This window comes from Epinephelus fuscoguttatus, linkage group LG16, assembly GCF_011397635.1.
Source record: "Epinephelus fuscoguttatus linkage group LG16, E.fuscoguttatus.final_Chr_v1".
Classification (NCBI taxonomy): Eukaryota; Metazoa; Chordata; class Actinopteri; order Perciformes; family Serranidae; genus Epinephelus; species Epinephelus fuscoguttatus.
Genome location: NC_064767.1, coordinates 403,799 through 429,985, shown reverse-complemented (window position 1 = coordinate 429,985; position 26,187 = coordinate 403,799). Strand labels below are relative to the sequence as shown.

At 43.7% G+C, this 26,187-nt stretch overlaps 2 protein-coding genes across 2 annotated transcripts in view; one reads left to right on the top strand and one right to left on the bottom strand.

The window, feature by feature from the left end:
- Positions 1 to 151: 151 nt before the first annotated feature.
- LOC125903440 (barrier-to-autointegration factor-like) lies at positions 152 to 1,812 on the bottom strand. Its single transcript, XM_049600375.1, has 4 exons — positions 1,684 to 1,812; positions 1,454 to 1,492; positions 741 to 867; positions 152 to 570 (listed from the first exon to the last, which is right to left on the bottom strand). The coding sequence occupies exons 3-4, from the start codon at positions 864 to 866 to the stop codon at positions 424 to 426; spliced, it is 273 nt and encodes a 90-aa protein (XP_049456332.1). The 5' UTR covers position 867; positions 1,454 to 1,492; positions 1,684 to 1,812; the 3' UTR covers positions 152 to 423.
- A 474-nt stretch (positions 1,813 to 2,286) lies between these two features.
- The window catches only part of pygb (phosphorylase, glycogen; brain), a 28,478-nt gene continuing 4,577 nt past the window's right edge, over positions 2,287 to 26,187 (top strand). Inside the window, exons 1-17 of the mRNA XM_049599585.1 lie at positions 2,287 to 2,661; positions 6,316 to 6,417; positions 7,139 to 7,217; positions 7,897 to 8,000; positions 8,095 to 8,226; positions 8,333 to 8,444; positions 10,165 to 10,247; positions 10,557 to 10,700; positions 10,845 to 10,937; positions 11,042 to 11,188; positions 14,844 to 15,007; positions 15,675 to 15,789; positions 16,613 to 16,714; positions 16,837 to 16,984; positions 20,142 to 20,200; positions 20,273 to 20,414; positions 20,491 to 20,698. Of these exons, the coding sequence (XP_049455542.1) occupies positions 2,419 to 2,661; positions 6,316 to 6,417; positions 7,139 to 7,217; positions 7,897 to 8,000; positions 8,095 to 8,226; positions 8,333 to 8,444; positions 10,165 to 10,247; positions 10,557 to 10,700; positions 10,845 to 10,937; positions 11,042 to 11,188; positions 14,844 to 15,007; positions 15,675 to 15,789; positions 16,613 to 16,714; positions 16,837 to 16,984; positions 20,142 to 20,200; positions 20,273 to 20,414; positions 20,491 to 20,698 (2,177 nt within the window). The 5' untranslated portion in view covers positions 2,287 to 2,418. The remainder of the gene's footprint in view (positions 2,662 to 6,315; positions 6,418 to 7,138; positions 7,218 to 7,896; positions 8,001 to 8,094; positions 8,227 to 8,332; positions 8,445 to 10,164; positions 10,248 to 10,556; positions 10,701 to 10,844; positions 10,938 to 11,041; positions 11,189 to 14,843; positions 15,008 to 15,674; positions 15,790 to 16,612; positions 16,715 to 16,836; positions 16,985 to 20,141; positions 20,201 to 20,272; positions 20,415 to 20,490; positions 20,699 to 26,187) is intronic.

Below are 26,187 nucleotides of genomic sequence, written 5' to 3'. Positions count from 1 at the left end.
TTAATGCCTGACAGCTGTCGACTCGACTCACCGAGTTGCTCCAAATATCTGCACTAATAAAATAAACTAATAAACTGTGACATACCATCAGAAGCAGATGTTGATTTAATGTGTGCCAAACTCAAAGGTTGATGAGACCCTGAACGCACCATCAGTGAACACAAAGCTTTATTTCATGTAAACTTTCCCCACAGAAACAAGCTGATAAAAACAGGTAAACACACACCTGTCAGGTCACTGTGACATCACAGTGTGACATCACAGTGACCTGACAGGAAGCAGGCTGACAGATTGACCTGACAACATTGAACGCAGCAGCAGAGGCACTTTAAAGCTTACAGTTATTAGCTCTGACTGTAGCTTCAGGAACAGGACGTGAGCGAGAACAAGAAGAGGCGGGGTCTCAGCTAAGGAGGCGGAGTCTCAGAGGAAGGCGTCACACCACTCCTTCAAACACTGAGCGCAGGATCCGGCCTGACGAGAGTTCGCTCCGCTGGCGTCTTTCAGCCACTCGGTGAACATCTCAGTGTCTTTCTTCAACAGCAAGAACTGACCCAGAACCACGTACGCCTGGAAGCACACAGGAAGTACGTTTAGACAACACCGTCTGATGTGTTCAGGTGTAGTTCAGGTGTAGTGTGATGTGTTCAGGTGTAGTTCAGGTGTAGTGTGATGTGTTCAGGTGTAGTTCAGGTGTAGTGTGATGTGTTCAGGTGTAGTTCAGGTGCGGTTTGCTCCACCTTGTCAAAGCCCTGCTGCTCCAGCTTCTTCCCCAGAATCTCTCCGATCCCCGACAGAGCCGACACAGATTTGTCTCCCATCGGCTCCCCGACAAAGTCGCGGTGTTTCTGAGACGTCGACGACATCCTGATGTGTGTGTGTGTGTGAGTGTGTGTGTGTGTGTGTGTGTGTGATATATATATATATATATATATATATATATATATATATAGATAGATAGATAGATAGATAGTCAGTGATATAAGAAAATATATATTAAAAATAAAAGAAATGATCACTCATATACCTAACAATAATATATGTTAATAATATACAATAAATAAATTAGATAATCGATAATAAATCAGAAAATAAATAAAATTGTATAAATGTAAATAAATAATAAACAAAAACAGATATAAAGTTGCATAAAATGAAAATACTCAAGTCAAGTATAATTACTTCAAATGTGTACTTAAGTAAAGTACTCGAGTAAAAGTTTCCTAAACCACTGATCAGACTGATCGATTCTGATATCGATTAATCAGCTATAGATTATTGAATGGGGCTTTTATTTTGTAGCAGACTAATGACACAAAGCACAGAGTGGAGCTGCTGCAGCTCCCACTGAAACCAGTCAGACCAGTAAGACCAGCTGCCCTCAGTGAAACCAGACCCAGGTCCTCCTGCTGGACTCAACGAACAAACAAACAAACAAACAAACATTCCTTACCTGCTAAAGGTGGACCGGGTTCACGTGCTGAAGGATCAGCTGTGGGGTTCAGACACACAGACAGGCAGACACACAGACAGACAGAGACAGAGACAGAGACAGGCAGACACACAGACAGACACAGACAGAGACAGAGACAGAGGGCCAGTTGGTTTAAACTTGTGAACAGCTGAATTCAAACCGAACTTTTCACCGCACAGTGAACACATGAAACAGCACGTGAAAGTTACCTGCAGCGGCCGGAAGTTGTTTGACACACCTGAGACTCTGAAAACTCCTCAAACTTCACCGCAGACAAACTTTTTGTTCTTACTGGAGGCGTTTTATTCTGAAACCCGGAAACACGAACCGCGTTTTCTGATGCTCATGTCTGACGTCATCACGCAGACAGTCAAAGATGGTTTGTGATCAAGATGAGTCACTCTGTGGGAAATCAGGAAATACATTCAGTTTGGTGCTGTTTGGGAAATCTCCATCCATCCATCCATCCATCCATCCGTCCATCCATCCATCCATCATCCATCCATCCATCCATCCGTCCATCCATCCGTCCATCATCCATCCATCCATCCGTCCATCATCCATCCATCCATCCATCCATCCATCCATCCATCCATCCATCATCCATCCATCCATCCGTCCATCATCCATCCATCCATCCGTCCATCCATCATCCATCCATCCATCCATCCATCCATCCATCCATCATCCATCCATCATCCATCATCCAATCATAGTGAGATGTGAGAACTCTTCTCTCACTTTAACCTCATTCCTCAGTTGGCCCCGCCCCCGGCCCATACAGGCCCCGCCCCCTCGCCCCCTCCCAGCTGTCGGTTGATAGAGTGGGCGGGGCAGCTTGTTGTTTTCCTGCTCTACCTGACAGGTGAACTCCACTCCTACGGCTCATCCTCACGGCTCAGTCCGCCCTGTGTGCTCCTCTTCCCGGCTCATTGTGTGGAAACATGGCGCCGCCGCTCACCGACAAGGAGAAGCGGAAGCAGATCAGTGTCCGGGGCATCGCCGGTGTCGCGGACGTGGCGGAGATCAAACGGGATTTTAACCGACACCTCCACTTCACCCTGGTTAAGGACCGGAACGTAGCGACGCCCCGGGACTACTACTTCGCCCTGGCCCACACCGTCCGGGACCACCTGGTGGGCCGCTGGATCCGCACCCAGCAGTACTACTATGAGAAGGACCCCAAGGTAGGAGCAGCCCGCAGACAGCCTGCTGTCCTGCGGGGACAGAATGTGCCGAACCCCCCTGGGAAAATCTGTACTTTTTAAACTTCTGTGTTGATTTCCAAATGTTAAAGGTCTAAAGGTATGGTTCAGTTAGCTCTCACATGAGAAGATACCAAACATCACTTCGGCTTAAATTTAACCTCTGAACGTTCATTAACTTAATAGTTAAATAAGTTTGAAAACTTTGTTTCTAAAGACAAAAAGCATGCACTGCACCGCAGTCAGCAGTACAGATCGCTTAGTGAACTCGTGATTTCTTCTAAATATAGTCATGCCTGGTGTGTTATTTTTATGCCGATATAAGCAGAGGATCAAATCAATCTCTAACATATCTGACGTGTTGTTTTATTAGTTGCACTAGTTGCTGACCAGTAAGGCAACAATAATTTGTCACGTTTTTAATCAGACTTTGGCGTAACTAACTCCATGACTGTCTTTTGGTGCAATTCTCTTACTAGTAGGAGAGATGGGATGACTTATGTTCAGCCACCTGACAGTTTAATGTTAAAGCTGAATCAAACTAATAGTGTAGACTGAGTCTGGCTTTAACTTCTCCATCCATGGGAGGCAGACAGCGCACCAAACCTTGTTCAGTTTTCTCTCAGTTTTAATATTTTCTTTATTATTGGTCAGAAAACATGATGTGTGAACAAGACTGTAGTTCTGTATATTTGCTGAGTCACTGTTGTTCTGAACACTCATGGTTTGTTGTAGACCCAGTGTGCAGGTGTCTCTGTCCATGTTAGAATCATTCAGAAACCTGTGTGTGTGTGTGTGTGTGTGTGTGTGTGTGTGTGTGTGTGTGTGTGTGTGTGTCTGCACACAGAGCTGTTTCCTGGTGTGAGGATAAAGGACATGGTCATTAGTTGATGTTCTGTCACTGACGCGTCCTGAATGTCCACATTCTCTGTTTTCTGGTCAGATCTTAATAAACACTTCCTGCTCCGTGTTCATCTGTGAGACTAAATCTGATCTGAATCAGGCTGATTGAAGTTCCTCATTTACCTGCAGACAGTGCGTCTGTCTCTCTCTGTGTTCACTTACTGATGTGTGGAATATCAAATATACAGAGTCGTGCAGAAGTTTGGGCCGCTGAGTCTCACATGAGCTGATCTCCAGCACACATGAAGTTAAACATGTTAAACATGTGTCTGAAGATTTTAATCAAGATATTAGTTACAGCTGAGCAGTGAGACAGCTGAGCAGTGAGACAGCTGTCCCCAGGGTCTCTTGTTGACAGTGTTTTCAGGTCACTTGGTCATGTCACTAAGAAATGGACGTTAACAGGAAGTGTGGAGGTCAAGTGGTGGTGCACTGTTGTACTGAGCAGACACACCTGGACAGGTATGACCTCATGGAAGAGTCATCAGAAGAAAACCTGTCCTGTGTCCTCACCACTACATTCACACTCACAGGTTTGTGAAGGGACATCGAGACAAGACTGATGCTTTATGGAAACACGTCCTGTGGACACTGTCTGGACACAATGAGACAAAGGGACACCTGTCCACCTGTTACAGACGGGGTGGACGGATGAGACAGAGGGACACCTGTCCACCTGTTACAGACGGGGTGGACGGATGAGACAGAGGGACACCACCTGTTACAGACGGGGTGGACGGATGAGACAGAGGGACACCTGTCCACCTGTTACAGACGAGGTGGACGGATGAGACAAAGAGACACCTGTCCACCTGTTACAGACGGGGTGGACGGATGAGACAGAGGGACACCTGTCCACCTGTTACAGACGGGATGAACGGATGAGACAGAGGGACACCTGTCCACCTGTTACAGACGAGGTGGACGGATGAGACAAAGAGACACCTGTCCACCTGTTACAGACGGGATGGACGGATGAGACAGAGGGACACCTGTCCACGTGTTACAGACGGGATGAACGGATGAGACAGAGGGACACCTGTCCACCTGTTACAGACGGGATGAACGGATGAGACAGAGGGACACCTGTCCACGTGTTACAGACGGGGTGGACGGATGAGACAGAGGGACACCTGTCCACCTGTTACAGACGGAGGTGGACGGATGAGACAGAGGGACACCTGTCCACCTGTTACAGACGGAGGTGGACGGATGAGACAAAGGGACACCTGTCCACCTGTTACAGACGGGATGAACGGATGAGACAGAGGGACACCTGTCCACGTGTTACAGACGGGGTGGACGGATGAGACAGAGGGACACCTGTCCACCTGTTACAGACGGAGGTGGACGGATGAGACAAAGGGACACCTGTCCACCTGTTACAGACGGGATGGACGGATGAGACAGAGGGACACCTGTCCACCTGTTACAGACGGGATGAACGGATGAGACAGAGGGACACCTGTCCACGTGTTACAGACGGGATGGATGGATGAGACAGAGGGACACCTGTCCACCTGTTACAGACGGAGGTGGACGGATGAGACAAAGGGACACCTGTCCACGTGTTACAGACGGATGGACGGATGAGACAGAGGACACCTGTCCACCTGTTACAGACGGATGGACGGATGAGACAGAGGGACACCTGTCCACCTGTTACAGACGGAGGTGGACGGATGAGACAAAGGGACACCTGTCCACCTGTTACAGACGGGATGGACGGATGAGACAGAGGGACACCTGTCCACCTGTTACAGACGGGATGGACGGATGAGACAGAGGGACACCTGTCCACGTGTTACAGACGGGATGGATGGATGAGACAGAGGGACACCTGTCCACCTGTTACAGACGGAGGTGGACGGATGAGACAAAGGGACACCTGTCCACGTGTTACAGACGGGATGGACGGATGAGACAGAGGGACACCTGTCCACCTGTTACAGACGGGATGGACGGATGAGACAGAGGGACACCTGTCCACCTGTTACAGACGGGATGGACGGATGAGACAGAGGGACACCTGTCCACCTGTTACAGACGGGATGGACGGATGAGACAGAGGGACACCTGTCCACCTGTTACAGACGGAGGTGGACGGATGAGACAAAGGGACACCTGTCCACCTGTTACAGACGGGATGGACGGATGAGACAGAGGGACACCTGTCCACCTGTTACAGACGGGATGGACGGATGAGACAGAGGGACACCTGTCCACCTGTTACAGACGGGATGGACGGATGAGAAATCCACAGTGGACGCCCTGAAGAGGAGCCAGCTGAAGGTTAGGCCACGCCCCTCACAGTCCCCCGACCTAAACATCATTTAACATGTGTGGATAGAGCTCAAAGAGCAGAGCATGAAGAAATCCTCCAAACAAGAACTGAGAGACTCTGAAGAAGAAGAAGAAGAAGAAGAAGAAGAAGAAGAAGAAGAAGAAGAAGAAGAAGAAGGGGGCACTACTGAGCACTGACCCTGCAGGGGGCCCAAACTTTGGCTTCAGGACTTTTTTTTTGTTATTTTGAAACTGTAAAAGATAAAATTGAAAGTTTAATCTTTATTAAAATATTAAAGAAATGTTTCATCTTTAACTTCATGACTTTTCTAGATCAGTTCTTCTACTCACAGTAAACAAAAGTTTGACCAGGGGAGCCCAAACTGAGATCTGATCTGAGATTTGACCCGATGTGTCTCTCTGTCTGTCTGTCTGTCTGTCTGTCCTCAGAGGGTGTACTATCTGTCTCTGGAGTTCTACATGGGCAGAACGCTGCAGAACACCATGATCAACCTGGGACTGCAGAACGCCTGTGACGAGGCCATCTACCAGGTAACAGCACACCTGTCTGTCTGTCTGTCTGTCTGTGATGTCAGTATCAGTCACAGCGATATATTCTGGAAAAAGTTTACACATCAAATTCCTCTAATTAAAAATTATTTAAATTTACTTGAAATGTATTTAATATTTATTTCGACCGTGTAAAAAAAAAAAAAAAACCTCTTTGTCCCCAAATTATTTGAAATAAATTAGAAAACAACTTGAATGTTTATTACGAACAGTTAGCAATTAGTTTCTGTCATCAATCAGCTAATTGTTTCAGCTGTACTTACACTTACTTGGTAATTTAATTTCTAACAAAACAGCAGCATTTCTAAACTCTTGTCTCGTCTATAACACAATGTCAGAAAACATGATGTTTAAAAAGAACTGTACTTCTGGATGTTTGCTGAATAACTGTCGTTCAGTGCGGCAGAAGAAACGTGATGATCTGGTTACTGGTAGAACCTGCGTGTGTAGAATAATGGAACCTCACAAACTGATCAGTAACATAAAAGAACTGTTTCAGTGAAACGGCTGAAGTGTGTTTGTTTTGTGTTTTGTTGAAAATGAAGTTTGAAACTTTGTTTGACTTCCTCGTTTCACCACAATATGGAAGTCAAAAATAACACACTGATAACAGCTATGTGTGTGTGTGTGTGTGTGTGTATATGTGTGTGTGTGTGTGTGTGTGTGTGTATGTGTGTGTGTGTGTGTGTGTGTGTGTGTGTAGTTGGGTTTGGACATCGAGGAGTTGGAGGAAATTGAGGAGGATGCTGGTCTGGGAAACGGAGGACTGGGACGACTGGCAGGTACACATTTTGGATAACATTTCTTCCAAAATAGCATCTTCATTTTCTAAAAATGTGCTCACTTTGTAAAAACAATTTCACATTCTAAAACACCACTTTCTAAAAATACCTTTGCTGTCTGTAAACCTCCTCACCTTCTACAAACATCCTCAGTTTAAAAAAAATGGCCTGTCTCTCTTAAAACGTCCACACTTTCTAAAAATGTCTTAACTTTAAAAAAAAAAAAAAAGGATTTTTCTTTTGGAGAGTAAGGTCATTTTAGAAACATGCTTATGTTCTAAAAATGTCATCAATTTAAAAATGTAGTCACTTTTTAAAAATCTCCACACTTTCTAAAAATGTCTTAACTTTAAAAAAAAAAAAAAAAGGATTTTTCTTTTGGAGAGTAAGGTCATTTTAGAAACATGCTTATGTTCTAAAAATGTCATCAATTTAAAAATGTAGTCACTTTTTAAAAATCTCCACACTTTCTAAAAATGTCTTAACTTTCTAAAACATCCTCACTTTCTTAAAGTCTCTTCACTTTCTAATGTCCCCACTTTTAAAAAATGACCCTACTTTCTAAAATTGTCCCCACTTTCTAAGAAAGTCCTCAGCCTGTAAAAAGTCCTAACGTCCTTCAAACATTCTCACTTTCTAAAAACATCCTGGTTTTCTGAAAATGTCTTCGTCCCTGCAGCTTGTTTCCTGGATTCCATGGCGACGCTTGGCCTGGCAGCGTACGGATATGGTATTCGTTACGAGTTCGGCATTTTCAACCAGAAGATTAGCAACGGATGGCAGGTACACACACACAAACACATAGACACACACATAGACACACACACAGGTTTTCAGGAGGTGTGTGATTGGCTAATGTGTTGCACCGCCCTCTGAGGTGGAGGAGGCAGATGATTGGCTGAGGTACGGGAACCCCTGGGAGAAGGCGCGGCCTGAGTACATGCTGCCGGTTCATTTCTACGGCCGGGTGGAGAAAACGGAGGGCGGAGTGAAGTGGGTGGACACTCAGGTCAGAGACCAACACGTTGTCGTCATTGATACGATCGGCTGATTTTATGATCAGTAATCAATGTCAGAGGACAGACGGTGTGTCTGATGTGTCATCGTGTTTGTAGGTGGTGCTGGCGATGCCCTATGACACTCCAGTTCCTGGTTACCATAACAACACGGTGAACACGATGAGACTGTGGTCGGCTAAAGCTCCCAACGACTTCAAACTGCACAACTGTACGTCTCCATCATCATCATCATCATCATCATTGTTTTCATTATTGTTTTCATTATTGATCAATCTGCTGATTATTTTCTCCAATAATCGATCGATTGTTTGGTTTGTAAAAATACTGAGAAATGTTTGGTACAATGATCCACGGCCTGAAGTCACACCTTCACTGTGTTTGTTTCACATCAATATTATTACTGATACATTACAGTAAGTATGTTATTATTATTATTATTAACACTATTACGATACGTTACAATTATAAACGTTATTACGTTACAATTATAAACGTTACTACCTATATGTTACAATTATAAACGTTGTTACCTATACGTTACAATTAAAAACGTTATTACCTACACGTTACAATTATAAACATTGTTACCTATACGTTACAATTATAAACATTATTACGTTACAATTATAAATGTTATTACCTATACGTTACAATTATAAACGTTGTTACCTATATGTTACAAGTATAAACGTTGTTACCTACACGTTACAATTATAAACGTTATTACGTTACAATTATAAACGTTACTACCTATACGTTACAATTATAAATGTCATTACGTTACAATTATAAACGTTATTACCTACACGTTACAATTATAAACGTTGGTACCTACACGTTACAATTATAAATGTTATTACGTTACAATTACAAACGTTATTACCTACATGTTACAATTATAAACGTTATAACCTACACGTTACAATTATAAACATTATTACCTATATGTTACAATTATAAATGTTATTACCTACACGTTACAATTACAAATGTTATTACTGATACGTTACAATTATAAACGTTATAACCTACACGTTACAATTATAAACGTTATTACCTATATGTTACAGTTAATATGAAAAAAGAAAAAGATGACGAAAAAATGGATGACGTGGGGCATTTTTCTGCTCTGAGCTCAAGTTTTTCAGCTCGAGGAGTTCCAAGCGCTGCGGCAAAGACGCCAGGCGCATAGAGCGCAGAAACACGAGGTGCGTAGCAACACAAAACAACAAGGAAAAAGTTTCATTTGGATTTAAAACAGTTACAAAAAGCTACCTCCAGCTGCTGAAACACTTCCTGTGTGTCTTCCACTGCTCTGTCAGTGTTGTGTCAGAGCCTCAGCAGCAGGGCTCACCGTTTAGCTTTAAGACAGAAGTCTGATACAGACTGTTTTGTACTGAAGCTGCTGGTTGACAATATTTAGCACAATGTTCAGTATATTTAAAATATAACCACGATAAGTTGTCATTGCAGGAAGCATCTCGTCACTGTTTAAACCTGACGCCTCGCACACTTCACAGGTCGATTAATAGGTGCAGGTGTGCAAAGTCATCCAGTGGGCTGGATTGGCCCTTTGGTGGGCCTGCTCTGGCCCTTGGGCCGTATGTTTGACACCCTTGTTGTACATAGTTAAATTCCACTGCTGCTAAACAACAGCTGTTTGGTGACCGCTGTGAGAAACTACAACAAATGGATAAACAAACAAACACTGCTGTCCTCATTCAACACTTCTGTTCTGTTCTGTCAGGTTTAACTTCTAATATTTTTTATTTTTAATAACTACATGACTGCAGCTTCATTTTCTTTAGTGGGATTATATTTTAATAAATAATCATCAGTACTCGATGAAGGTGTTCGTCTTTAATTAAAGATCAGTGGATCAGCAGCAGCTCCAGAGTTTTGTCTGACTCTGTGTCTCTGTCTCACAGTTAATGTTGGAGATTATATTGAAGCTGTTCTGGACAGAAACTTGGCTGAGAACATCTCCAGAGTCCTTTACCCCAACGACAACGTGAGTACAGCTGAAAACTTTACTCTCCTCATGTCTCTCTCTCTCAGTCACATCTCACAGGTCAATATTTTATCTATCTGACAGCTTCAGTTCCTTTACACAGTCAGATTATTGGAACATGATGGCGTGTTTTGATCCAGCAGGATATGAAGTCATTGAACTGAGCTGCAGCATTAAAGTGATGAGCTCATGAATTGTTACCATCTTAGCATTAGCATTCTGCTGTGTGATAGAAGGGAAGGATCCAGCTGTGTTCAGACTGAGTGTGTGTGTGTATGTGTGTGTGTGTGTGTGTGTGTGTGTGTGTAGTTCTTTGAGGGGAAGGAGCTGCGTTTGAAGCAGGAGTACTTTGTGGTCGCTGCCACGCTGCAGGACATCATCCGCAGGTTCAAGTCCTCCAAGTTCGGCTGCAGAGACCCCGTGAGGACGTCCTTCGACACCTTTCCTGAAAAGGCGAGAAAAAAACTTAAATGTTGGCTGTTTGTGATGAAATGAAACGACATGTTAACGCAGCACGAAGATGTTTCGACCTGAAACATCAGCTGTGACAAGAAACACTGACTGACTGTTTCTTCTTCTGTGGTGGTGACTCCTCAGGTAGCGATCCAGCTGAACGACACCCACCCGGCTCTCGCCATCCCTGAGCTGATTAGGATCCTGGTGGACATAGAGAAACTGGACTGGGACAAGGTCTGAGTGACCGATGACTTCAGGGACTTCCTATTTATACTGTAAATATAGAGATGTAAAGTCTACCTGTGTGTGTGTGTGTGTGTGTGTGTGTGTGTGTGCAGGCGTGGGACATCACCTATCGTACCTGTGCGTACACGAACCACACGGTGTTACCTGAGGCACTGGAGCGCTGGCCGGTCTTCATGTTCGAACAGCTGCTGCCGCGACACCTGCTCATCATCTACGACATCAACCACAGACACCTGGAGGTGATTCTACTGGACTCTACTGAACTCTACTGGACTTAACTGGAATCAACTGAACTCTACTGGACTCTACTGAACTCTACTGGACTTAACTGGAATCAACTGAACTCTACTGAACTCTACTGGACTCGACTGGAATCTACTGGACTCAACTGAACTCGACTGAACTCTACTGGACTCTACTGGACTCAACTGAACTCTACTGGACTCAGCTGAACTCTACTGGAATCTACTGGACTCAACTGAACTCTACTGGACTCTACTAGACTCTACTAGACCCTACTGAACTCAACTGGACTCAACTGAACTCTACTGAACTCAGTTGAACTCTACTGGACTCTACTGGACTCAACTGATCTCTACTGAACTCAACTGGACTCAACTGAACTCTACTGGACTCTACTGGACTCAGCTGAACTCTACTGGAATCTACTGGACTCAACTGATCCCTACTGAACTCTACTGGACTCTACTGGACTCAACTGAACTCTACTGGACTCAACTGAACTCTACTGGAATCTACTGGACTCAACTGAACTCTACTGGACTCTACTGGACTCAGCTGAACTCTACTGGAATGTACTGGACTCAACTGATCTCTACTGAACTCTACTGGACTCTACTAGACTCAACTGATCTCTACTGAACTCAACTGGACTCTACTGAACTCTACTGGACTCTACTAGACTCAAATGAACTCTACTGGACTCAGCTGAACTCTACTGGAATCTACTGGACTCAACTGAACTCTACTGGACTCTACTGGACTCAGCTGAACTCTACTGGAATGTACTGGACTCAACTGATCTCTACTGAACTCTACTGGACTCTACTGGACTCAACTGAACTCTACTGGACTCAGCTGAACTCTACTGGAATCTACTGGACTCAACTGAACTCTACTGGACTCTACTAGACTCTACTAGACCCTACTGAACTCAACTGGACTCAACTGAACTCTACTGAACTCAGTTGAACTCTACTGGACTCTACTGGACTCAACTGATCTCTACTGAACTCAACTGGACTCAACTGAACTCTACTGGACTCTACTGGACTCAGCTGAACTCTACTGGACTCTACTGGACTCAACTGAACTCTACTGGACTCAACTGAACTCTACTGGAATCTACTGGACTCAACTGATCCCTACTGAACTCTACTGGACTCTACTGGAATGTACTGGACTCAACTGATCTCTACTGAACTCTACTGGACTCTACTGGACTCAACTGAACTCTACTGGACTCAACTGAACCCTACTGGAATCTACTGGACTCAACTGAACTCTACTGGACTCTACTGGACTCTACTGGACTCAGCTGAACTCTACTGGAATGTACTGGACTCAACTGATCTCTACTGAACTCTACTGGACTCTACTGGACTCAACTGAACTCTACTGGACTCAGCTGAACTCTACTGGAATCTACTGAACTCAACTGAACTCTACTGGACTCTACTAGACTCTACTAGACCCTACTGAACTCAACTGGACTCAACTGAACTCTACTGAACTCAGTTGAACTCTACTGGACTCTACTGGACTCAACTGATCTCTACTGAACTCAACTGGACTCAACTGAACTCTACTGGACTCTACTGGACTCAGCTGAACTCTACTGGACTCTACTGGACTCAACTGAACTCTACTGGACTCAACTGAACTCTACTGGAATCTACTGGACTCAACTGATCCCTACTGAACTCTACTGGACTCTACTGGAATGTACTGGACTCAACTGATCTCTACTGAACTCTACTGGACTCTACTGGACTCAGCTGAACTCTACTGGAATGTACTGGACTCAACTGATCTCTACTGAACTCTACTGGACTCTACTGGACTCAACTGAACTCTACTGGACTCAGCTGAACTCTACTGGAATCTACTGAACTCAACTGAACTCTACTGGACTCTACTAGACTCTACTAGACCCTACTGAACTCAACTGGACTCAACTGAACTCTACTGAACTCAGTTGAACTCTACTGGACTCTACTGGACTCAACTGATCTCTACTGAACTCAACTGGACTCAACTGAACTCTACTGAATTCTACTGGACTCTACTGGACTCAACTGGACTCAGCTGAACTCTACTGGAATCTACTGGACTGGACTCAGCTGATCTCTACTGGACTCTACTGGACTCAACTGGACTCTCCTGGACTCTACTGGGCTCTACCAGACTCTACTGAACTCTACTGAACTCTACTTGACTCTACTGGACTCAACTGAACTCTACTGGACTCAGCTGAACTCTACTGGAATCTATTGGACTCAACTGAACTCTACTGGACTCTACTAGACTCTACTGAACTCAACTGGACTCAACTGAGCTCTACTGAACTCTACTGGACTCTCCTGAACTCTACTGGACTCTACTAGAATCTACTGGACTCTACTGAACTCGACTGGACTCAGCTGGACCCTCCTGGACTCTACCGGGCTCTACCGGACTCTACTGGACTCTACTGAACTCTACTGGAATCTACTGGACTCAACTGAACTTGACTGGACTCAGCTGGACCCTCCTGGACTCTACTGGGCTCTACCGGACTCTACTGGACTCTACTGAACTCTACTGGACTGAACTGAGCTCTACTGGACTCTACGAGACTCTAATAGACCCTACTGAACTCAACTGGACTCAACTGAACTCTACTGAACTCAGTTGAACTCTACTGGACTCTACTGGACTCAACTGATCTCTACTGAACTCAACTGGACTCTACTGAACTCTACTGGACTCTACTAGACTCAAATGAACTCTACTGGACTCTACTGAACTCTACTGGACTCAACTGATCTCTACTGAACTCTACTGGACTCTACTGGAATCTACTGGACTCTACTGAACTCTACTGGACTCAACTGAACTCTACTGAACTCAGTTGAACTCTACTGGACTCTACTAGACTCGACTGATCTCTACTGAACTCAACTGGACTCTACTGAACTCTACTGGACTCTACTGGACTCAAATGAACTCTACTGGACTCAGCTGAACTCTACTGGACTCTACTGAACTCAATTGGACTCAACTGAACTCGACTGAACTCTACTGGACTCAGCTGAACTCTACTGGAATCTACTGGACTCAACTCAACTGGACTCAGCTGATCTCTACTGAACTCTGCTGGACTCTACTGGACTCAACTGGACTCAACTCAACTCGACTGGACTCTCCTGGACTCTACTGGACTCAACTGAACTCTACTGGACTCTACTAGAATCTACTGGACTCTACTGAACACGACTGGACTCAGCTGGACCTTCCTGGACTCTATTGGGCTCGACCGGACTCTACTGGACTCTACTGAACTCGACTGGACTCTACTGGAATCTACTGGACTCAACTGAACTCGACTGGACTCAGCTGGACCCTCCTGGACTCTACTGGGCTCTACCGGACTCTACTGGACTCTACTGAACTCTACTGGACTCTACTGGAATCTATTGGACTCGACTGGACTCGACTCAACTGAACTCTACTGGACTTCGACTGGACTCTACTGGACTCTACTGGACTCTAGTGAGCTGTACTGGACTCTACTTCATACTCACCCACCTTATCGTAGGGTGTGTACTTGTCTCTGTTGTGTGTCTCTGTGTTTGTACACACGTTAAACTACATGTCCCATTTGTCCCTCAGAGGGTGGCGGCCATGTTTCCCGGGGACACAGATCGTCTCCGTCGGATGTCTCTGATCGAGGAAGGAGACCCCAAGAGGATCAACATGGCTCACCTGTGTGTGGTCGGGTCGCACGCCGTCAACGGGGTCGCTCAGATTCACTCTGACATCGTCAGGAACACTGTGTGAGTCCAGGAGACGACCAATCAGAGCACAGACTGAGCCTCTGACAACCAATCAGAATAGACACTGAGCCTCAGATGACCAATCATAGCTGAGACTGAGAGTGAAGACCAATCAGAACAGAGACTGCAACCTGACGACCAATCAGAGCAGAGACTGAGACTGACGACCAATCAGAACAGAGACTGCAACCTGACAACCAATCATAGCAGAGATTGCAACCTGACGACCAATCAGAGCAGAGACTGCAACCTGACAACCAATCAGAGCAGAGACTGAGACTGACGACCAATCAGAACAGAGACTGCAACCTGACGACCAATCATAGCAGAGATTGCAACCTGACGACCAATCAGAGCAGAGACTGCAACCTGACAACCAATCATAGCAGAGACTGAGACTGACGACCAATCATAGCAGAGACTGCAACCTGACAACCAGTCATAGCAGAGACTGAGACTGACGACCAGTCATAGCAGAGACTGCAACCTCACAACCAATCAGTGCAGAGATTGCAACCTGATGACCAATCAGAGCAGAGACTGCAACCTGATGACCAATCATAGCAGAGACTGAGACTGACGACCAATCAGAGCAGAGACTGCAACCTGACGACCAATCAGAGCAGAGACTGAGCCTCTGATGTATAATTGATTGATTGATTTTTAGGTTTAAAGACTTTTACGAAGTGGAACCAGAGAAGTTTCAGAATAAGACGAACGGCATCACTCCTCGCCGCTGGCTGTTGCTGTGTAACTCCGGCCTCGCTGACATCATCGCTGAGGTAATCACGCTCACCTGAGTCTCACCTGAACCTGATCGATCAGTTATCAGCTGTCGGTCTGAGCTTATTGATCCACTGGTGTTTTTAAAGCTCAGTCCTCATCAGGCGGTTGGCTAATCATTACTGTCTTAGGCCATGTTATATCCACAAAGGTTTTTATCGTATAGACCTTTCGTAAAAACACGGAGCCAGCGTTTTTGGAGCCCAAATACGCCAACTTTTGAAACCGGGTCCCAGAGTGAAAAAATCTGAAGACGCCACCTTCGCTTTTCCGTATTTACAACACAGTACGCCTCTTTTCTGAAGCGATGACGCCATAACCCCACCTCTCCCTCAACCTGCATGCGCTAGGCGTAAAGGCGCCACAACAATGGCTGTCTGCAGTTTTGTAGTTTTGTAATCAAGTGTGACCCTCAGTAGCAGCTCTACCTCGTCGACAGTCCATACAAAGTGGGCTCCTCTGGCATTTGTATTTTCCGCCATCTTCTTCCTCGTGTTTGTTTACATCGTACTAGGTTTGTGCGCACGCTCCATTTCTTATGCTCTGTTTTTGGTGTACTTTGCGGCAGCGTTGCAGCACCACTTACAGGCCTTGCATATATACTACAGCGTTTTCAGTGGCTTCATAAACGTACACATAACTTGAGACAATTCCGTGTTTATGGAAAACTTTTAAGAAACGAAATTGGTTCCGTCTTCATGTGGATATGGCCTTAATCAGTTAATCTGATAATTAGTTAGTATCCATAACTGATGATGTCATAATGGTCAGTGATGATGTCATAATTATCAGTGATAATGGAATGACCTGTCGTCCCCACAGAGGATCGGAGAAGACTTCCTGTCTGATCTTCATCAGGTGAAAAAAATCCTCCAATTTGTGGATGACGAAGCCTTTATCAGAGACGTGGCCAAAGTCAAACAGGTACAGAGACTCCTGTCTGTCTTGCTGTCTGTCCCTCCGTCTGTCCCTCTGTCTGTCCTCCTGTCTGTACTTCTGTCTATCCTCCTGTCTGTCCCACTGACATGTCTCTGTGTCCTCCACAGGAGAGTAAACTGAAGTTTGCATCCTTCCTGTACAAACAGCAGCAGGTGAAGGTGAATCCAGACTCCATCTTTGACGTCCAGGTGAAAAGGATCCACGAGTACAAGAGACAACTGCTCAACTGTCTGCACGCGGTCACTCTCTACAACCGTAAGACCAAATCATCACACCGTCACTCTCTACAACCTTAAGACCAAATCATCACACCTTCACTCTCTACAACCGTAAGACCGAATCATCACACCGTCACTCTCTACAACCGTAAGACCGAATCTGCACACCGTCACTCTCTACAACCGTAAGACCGAATCATCACACCGTCACTCTCTACAACCGTAAGACCGAATCTGCACACCGTCACTCTCTACAACCGTAAGACCAAATCATCACACCATCACTCTCTACAACCGTAAGACCGAATCTGCACACCGTCACTCTCTACATCCGTAAGACCGAATCATCAAGCTGTCACTCCATACAACCGTAAGACCAGATCATCACACTGCCACACTCTCCAACCGTAAGACCAAGTCATCACGCAGTCACTATTTACAACCAAAAGACCAAATCATCACACTGTCACTCTCTACAACCGTAAGACCGAACCTGCACACCGTCACTCTCTACAACCGTAAGACCGAATCTGCACGCCGTCACTCTCTATAACCGTAAGACTGAATCTGCACGCTGTCACTCTGCAACCATAAGAGTGAATCATCATACCATCACTCTCTACAACCGTAAGACCAAATCATCACACCGTCACTCTCTACAACCGTAAGACCCAATCATCACACCTTCACTCTCTACAACCGTAAGACCAAATCATCACACCGTCACTCTCTACAACCGTAAGACCCAATCATCACACCTTCACTCTCTACAACCGTAAGACCAAATCATCACACCTTCACTCTCTACAACCGTAAGACCAAATCATCACACCGTTACTCTCTACAACCGTAAGACCAAGTCATCACACCGTCACTCTCTACAACCGTCAGACCAAATCATCACACCTTCACTCTCTACAACCGTAAGACCAAATCATCACACCGTCACTCTCTACAACCGTAAGACCCAATCATCACACCTTCACTCTCTACAACCGTAAGACCAAATCATCACACCGTCACTCTCCACACCGTCACTCTCTACAACCGTAAGACCCAATCATCACACCTTCACTCTCTACAACCATAAGACCAAATCATCACACCTTCACTCTCTACAACCGTAAGACCGAATCTGCACACCGTCACTCTCTACAACCGTAAGACCAAATCATCACACCCTCACTCTCTACAACCGTAAGACCGAATCATCACACCGTCACTCTCTACAACCGTAAGACCAAATCATCACACCGTCACTCTCTACAACCGTAAGACCGAATATGCACACCGTCACTCTCTACAACCGTAAGACCAAATCATCACACCATCACTCTCTACAACCATGAGACCGAATCTGCACACCGTCACTCTCTACATCCGTAAGACCGAATCATCAAGCTGTCACTCCATACAACCGTAAGACCAGATCATCACATTGCCACACTCTCCAACCGTAAGACCAAGTCATCACGCAGTCACTATTTACAACCAAAAGACCAAATCATCACACTGTCACTCTCTACAACCGTAAGACCGAACCTGCACACCGTGACTCTCTACAACCGTAAGACCAAATCTGCACGCCGTCACTCTCTATAACCGTAAGACCGAATCATCACACCGTCACTCTGCAACCATAAGAGTGAATCATCATACCATCACTCTCTACAACCGTAAGACTGAATCATCAAGCGGTCACTCTCTACAACTGTAAGACTGAATCATCACACCATCACTCACTACAACCGTAAGACTGAATCATCAAGCGGTCACTCTCTACAACTGTAAGACTGAATCATCACACCGTCACTCACTACAACCGTAAGACTGAATCATCAAGCCGTCACTCTCTACAACTGTAAGACCGAATCATCAAGCTGTCACTCCATACAACCGTAAGACCAGATCATCACACTGCCACACTCTCCAACCGTAAGACCAAATCATCACGCAGTCACTATTTACAACCAAAAGACTAAATCATCAAGCTGTCACTCTCTACAACCGTAAGACCGAATGATCAAGCTGTCACTCTCTACAACCGTAAGACTGAATCATCACACCGTTACTCTCTACAACTGTAAGACCGAACCTGCACACCGTCACTCTCTACAACCGTAAGACCAAATCATCACACTGTCACTCTCTACAACCGTAAGACCAAATCTGCATGCTGTCATTCTCTACAACCGTAAGACTGAATCATCACACCATCACTCTCTACAACCGTAAGACCAAATCTGCATGCTGTCACTCTCAACAACTGTAAGACCAAATCTGCATGCCATCACTCTCTACAACCGTAAGACCGAATCATCACACCATCACTCTCTACAACCATAAGACCAAATCATCACACCGTCACTGTCTACAACCGTAAGACTGAATCATCTCGCCATCACTCTCTACAACTGTAAGACCAAATCATCACACGGTCACCACTTACAGCTGTGAAACCAAATCATCACATTGTCACTCTCTACAACCGTCAGACCAAATCATCAAACTGTCACTCTCTACAACCGTAAGACAGAATTATCACACCGTCACTCTTTACAACCGTAAGACCAAATCGGCATGCCGTCACTCTCTACAACCGTAAGACTGAATCATCAAGGTGTCACTCTCTACAACCGTAAGACCGTATCATACAGCCGTCACTCTCTACAACCGTGAGGCCGAGTCATCACACTGTCACTCTCTACAATTGTAAGACCGTATCATACAGCCGTCACTCTCTACAACCGTGAGGCCAAGACATCACACTGTCACTCTCTACAACCATAATCTGCATGTCATCACTTTCTACAACCGTAAGACCAAATCATCACATTGCCATTCTCTACAACCGTAAGACTGAATCATCACACCGTTACTCTCTACAACTGTAAGACCAAATCATCAAGCTGTCACTCTCTACAACCGTAAGGCCGAATCATCACACCGTCACTCTCTACAACCATAAGTCTGAATCATCAAGCCGTCACTCTCTACAACCGTAAGGCCGAATCATCACACCGTCACTCTCTACAACCGTAAAATCAAATCTGTATGCCGTCACTCTCTACAACCATAAGACCAAATCTGCATGCCGTCACTCTCTACAACCGTCTGACCGGTGGAGACTTTACAGTGTCACAGTTTAATAAAACGCTGAGATTTATTTACTTTGTTTGTTTGTTTGTTTGTAGGAATCAAGCTGCACCCCAACAGAGAGTTTGTCCCTCGGACAGTGATTATTGGAGGAAAGGTAATCAGATTGCATATCAATATATAAAGCTATGAGGTGATTATTGATGATTAACCCCGTGCTGTCCATCAGGCGGCTCCTGGTTACCACATGGCCAAACTGATCATCAAACTGATCACCGCCATCGGTCAGGTGATCAATAACGACCCTGCTGCGGGAGACAGGCTGAAGGTCATCTACCTGGAGAACTACAGAGTGTCTCTGGCTGAGAGAGGTGAGGAGGAGGAGGAGGAGGAGGAGGAGGAGAAGTGAATTAGAGTGTTGAGTGTGTGCTTGTTTCGTTCACCCAGTGATCCCGGCTGCAGATGTGTCGGAGCAGATCTCCACAGCAGGAACTGAAGCTTCAGGAACAGGAAACATGAAGTTCATGTTGAACGGCGCTCTGACAGTGGGAACGATGGACGGAGCCACGGTGGAGATGGCGGAGGAGGCCGGGGAGGAGAACCTGTTCATCTTCGGCATGAGGGTGAAGGATGTGGAGGAGATGGACAGGAAGGGGTAAGCACGCTTTACATCACTTCCTGTTTTCTTCAGAGATTAAGATCACTGTGTGCAGTTGAGTTTTCACAAAGTTTCTTTTCCTTGTGTCTTTGAGTTTTCCAGATGGAGGACAATAGATGACTTCAAAAGATAAATAAATGTACCAATAAATACAGAAATTAAAACACAAATAAATAAATAAATAAATACTGAGGTATATTGAAAAAAAATTAAAGATGTAGTGTATGTAAATCCATAAGGGAATAAATGTTGCAATAAATAAGGAAATTAATAAATAAATGCAAAAAAAGAACATTATGAAAAACAGTCGTAGTATAGTATGACGTCAAAAATTACGCACTCCCTCCTGGGATCGAACCCTATCATAGTATAGTATGTTGTCATAACAAACATCATAGTATGGCACGTTGTCAAAAATCATGAAAAAAACGTCATAGTATAGCATGTCGTCCAAAATCATGTATAAACGTCATAATATGGGGCGTCGGTAGCGTAGTGGATAGTGCCGGTGCCCCATGTACAGAAGCGATGCCTCACTGCAGCGGTCGCAGGTTCGACTCTGGCTTGCAACCCTTTGCTGCATGTCAACCCCCACTCTCTCTCTCTCTCTCTCTCACCCTATTTCAGTCTGTCCTGTCCATTAAAGGCAAAAAGCCCACAAAAATAATCTTATAAAAAACAAACAAAAAAAACTTCATAGTATAGCCTGTCATCCAAAATCATTAAAAAAGTCATAGTAGAGCATGTCGTCCAAAATCATTAAAAAAGTCATAGTATAGCATGTCGTCCAAAATCATTGAAAAAACATCATAGTATAGCCTGTCATCCAAAATCATTAAAAAAGTCATAGTATCAATCAATCAATCAATTTTATTTATACAGCCCAATATCACAAATCACAATTTGCCTCACAGGGCTTTACAGCATACGACATCCCTCTGTCCTTATGACCCTCACAGCTGATCAGGAAAAACTCCCCAAAAAACCCTTTAACGGGGAAAAAACGGTAGAAACCTCAGGAAGAGCAACTGAGGAGGGATCCCTCTTCCAGGACGGACAGACGTGCAATAGATGTCGTACAGAACAGATCAGCATGATAAATTAACAGTAATCCACATGACACAATGAGAGAGAGAGAGAGAGAGAGAGAGAGAGAGAGAGAGAGAGAGATGCAGGTAATGACAGTAGCTTACAACAACATTATTGAAAGTAATAGTATTATAGTTATAGTTCTGGCTACTGTGGTACAATATGTTGAAAGTATGTATTAATATCTGGCAGTATACATGTGTGACAATAGTCATATGTGTATAATAACAGTAGAAGTATGACTAATGACTAATGATGGCAGCAGCAGCAGCAGGAGGCATCTGGCAGGACCACGGCAGCAGCACAACCACACACGTCACGCTGTCCAGGCACCGCTGTGATATGAGTTAATCTGAGAGACAGTGGAGCACAAAGGCTCCGGAGAAGAAGCCGAGTTAGTGACATCCAGAATGGCCGGGCTAGCAAGATGCAGTAATAGGATACGAGAGAGAGAGAGAGAGAAGGAGAGAAGGTGCCCGGTGTATTATAGGGGGGTCCTCCGGCAGACTAGGCCTAAGTCAGCCTAACTAGGGGCTGGTACAGGGCAAGCCTGAGCCAGCCCTAACTATAAGCTTTATCAAAGAGGAAAGTCTTAAGTCTAGTCTTAAATGTGGAGACGGTGTCTGCCTCCCGGACCGTAACAGGAAGATGATTCCACAGGAGAGGAGCCTGATAGCTGAAGGCTCTGGCTCCTGATCTACTTTTGGAGACTTTAGGGACCACGAGTAACCCTGCGTTCTCAGAGCGCAGTGTTCTGGTGGGATAATATGGCACTATGAGCTCTCTAAGATTTGACGGAGCTTGACCATTTAGAGCTTTATAAGTTAACAGTAGGATTTTAAATTCAATTCTGGATTTTACAGGGAGCCAGTGCAGAGAAGCTAAAACAGGAGAAATATGATCTCGTTTCTTAGTTCTAATTTTCACAATATTGCGCAGATGAAAAAATGCAGTCCGTGAGGTTTGTTTTAAATGAGAATTAAAAGACAAATCTTGATCAAATATTACTCCGAGGTTTCTTACGGTAGTGCTAGAGGCCAGAGCAATGCCATCAAGAGAAACTATGTCATCAGATAAAGAGTCTCTGAGTTGTTTGGGGCCAAGAACAATAACTTCAGTTTTGTCTGAATTTAACATCAGGAAATTAGTGCTCATCCAAGTTTTTATGTCCTTAAGGCAGTTATGGAGTTTAGTTAATTGATTACTTTCTTCTGGCTTCATCGATAAATACAACTGAGTATCATCCGCATAACAATGGAAATTTATAGAGTGATTTCTAATGATGTTACCTAAAGGAAGCATATATAGAGTAAATAGGATTGGTCCGAGCACAGAACCTTGTGGAACTCCAAAACAAACTTTGGTACGTAAGGACGATTCATTATGAACGTGAACAAACTGAAAACGATCAGATAAATAAGATTTAAACCAGCTTAGTGCAGAACCTTTTAGGCCAATTAAGTGATCCAGTCTCTACAGTAGAATTTGATGGTCAATAGTGTCAAACGCCACACTAAGATCTAATAAAACAAGTACAGAGACGAGTCCTTTGTCTGAAGCAATCAGAAGGTCATTTGTAATTTTAACTAGAGCTGTCTCAGTGCTATGATGCACTCTAAATCCTGACTGAAATTCCTCAAATAAATTGTTATCATGGAGAAAATCACACAGCTGGTCTGCGACTACTTTCTCAAGGATCTTTGACATAAAGGGAAGATTAGATATTGGTCTATAGTTGGCTAACACCTCTGGATCCAGGGTGGGCTTTTTTAGTAGAGGTTTAATTACAGCTACCTTAAAAGACTGTGGTACATAGCCTGTTAATAAGGATATATTGATCATATCTAATATATGAGTGTTAACTAAAGGAAAGACCTCCTTAAGTAGCCTAGTTGGGATGGGGTCTATGAGACACGTTGATGATTTAGATGAAGAAATCACTGCAGTCAATTCTTGAAGAGAAATTGGGGAGAAGCAATCTAAATATATATTAGGTTTTACAGCTGTGTTTGAGGTTAGATAGGTACTATCTGAGGACAGGAGGTCATGAATTTTGCCTCTAATAGTTAGAATTTTGTCATTAAAAAAGCTCATAAAATCATTACTGCTAAGGGCTAAAGGAATACAAGGCTCAATAGAGCTTTGATTCTCAGTCAGCCTGGCTACAGTGCTGAAAAGAAACCTGGGGTTGTTCTTATTGTCTTCTATTAATGCTGAGTAATAGTTTGCTCTGGCATTGCGGAGGCCCCTCTTATAAGTTTTGAGACTGTCTGTCCAGATTAAACGAGATTCTTCCAGTTTGGTTAATCGCCAATTCCTTTCAAACCTTCGCGATATTTGTTTAAACTTACGGGTTTGACAGTTATACCAAGGAGCGAACTTTCTTTGCTTTTTTAACTTCTTTTTAAGAGGAGCTACAGAGTCAAGTGTTGTTAAGCCTACCGCTATCAACAAAATGATCAAAGTCGGTACAGGAAACCTCTGTTACTGAGGACTTGGTATTGAATTTAATGACGGAGTAATCTTTTCCTTAAATTTTGCGACAGCACTATCTGATAAACATCTAGTATAGTAACTGTTGCTGAGTGGCGTGTAATCGAGTAAAAAGAAATCAAAAGTAATCAGATAATGATCCGATAGCAAGGGATTCTGTGGAAAGACTTTTGGATTATCAATTTCAATTCCATACGTCAGAACTAGATCGAGGGTATGGTTAAAACAGTGAGTGGGTTCATGTACACCCTGACTGAAGCCAATGGAGTCTAATAATGAGATAAACGCGGTAGCCAGGGAGTCATTATCAACGTCGACATGAATTTTAAATCGCCTACAATAATAACTTTATCTGATTTAAGAACTAAACTGGATAAAAACTCTGAGAGTTCAGATACAAATTCAGAATACGGGCCAGGAGCACGGTACACTATAACAAATAAAAGTGGCTGCGAGGTTTTCCAGGTCGGATGTAAAAGACTAAGAACGAGGCTTTCAAATGAATTATAATCTAGTTTAGGTTTAGAGCTGATTAACAGACTAGAGTTAAAAATGGCTGCAACTCCCCCTCCTCGGCCGCTGCCTCGAGGAATGTGGGTATTATTATGACTGGGAGGAGTGGACTCATTTAGACTGACATATTCATCTGGACACAGCCAGGTTTCAGTGAGACTGAGTAAATCAATATGAATATAGCATGTCGTCCAAAATCATTGGAAAAAGTCATAGTATAGCATGTTGTCCGAAATCATGAAAAACATCATAGTGTAGCTTGTCGTCAAAAATCATGAAAAAACATTATAGTGTAGCATGTCGTCCAAAATCATGAAAAAAAAGTCATAGTATAGCATGTCGTCCAAAATCATGAAAAAAAGTCATAGTATAGCATGTGGTCCAAAATTATTAAAAAAAACATCATAGTATAGCATGTGGTCCAAAATCATTAAAAAAGTCATAGTATAGCATGTCGTCCAAAATCATGAAAAAAAGTCATAGTATAGCATGTCGTCCAAAACCATGAAAGTAAGTCATAGTATAGCACGTCGTCCAAAACCATGAAAAAAAAGTCATAGTATAGCACGTCGCCCAAAACCATGAAAAAAAAGTCATAGTATAGCACGTCGTCCAAAACCATGAAAAAAAAGTCATAGTATAGCACGTCGCCCAAAACCATGAAAAAAAAGTCATAGTATAGCATGTCGCCCAAGTCCATGAAAAAGTCATAGTATAGCATGTTGTCCAAAATCATTAAAAAAGTCATAGTATAGTATGTCCAAAAACATTAAAAAAGTCATAGTATAGCATGTCGTCCAAAATCATGAAAAAAGTCATAGTATAGCATGTCGTCCAAAATCATGAAAAAAGTCATAGTATAGCATGTTGTCCAAAATCATTAAAAAAGTCATAGTATAGCATGTTGTCCAAAATCATTAAAAAAGTCATAGTATAGCATGTCGTCCAAAATCATGAAAAAAGTCATAATATAGCATGTCATCCAAAATCATTAAAAAAAGTCATAGTATAGCATGTCGTCCAAAATCATTAAAAAAGTCATAGTATAGCATGTCGTCAAAAATTATGAAAAAAGTCATAGTATAGCATGTTGTCCAAAATTATTAAAAAAAACATCATAGTATAGCATGTCGTCCAAAATCATTAAAAAGAAGTCGTAGTATATTTTGTAATCAAATGAGTCATTTATTTCATTGCCATAAAAATTCAGAAAAAGAACATATAATTGTGTCAATGTCCTTCAGTTTTATTAAAAACATCACATTACAGTTACAAAAATGATACTGCGGTATGTAATAAATACAACATATAAAATGTCATAGTACAGTATGCCATAAACAATGTCATTATGGTAAATAAAAACAATATATCTGCAGTCTGTGACATCACTT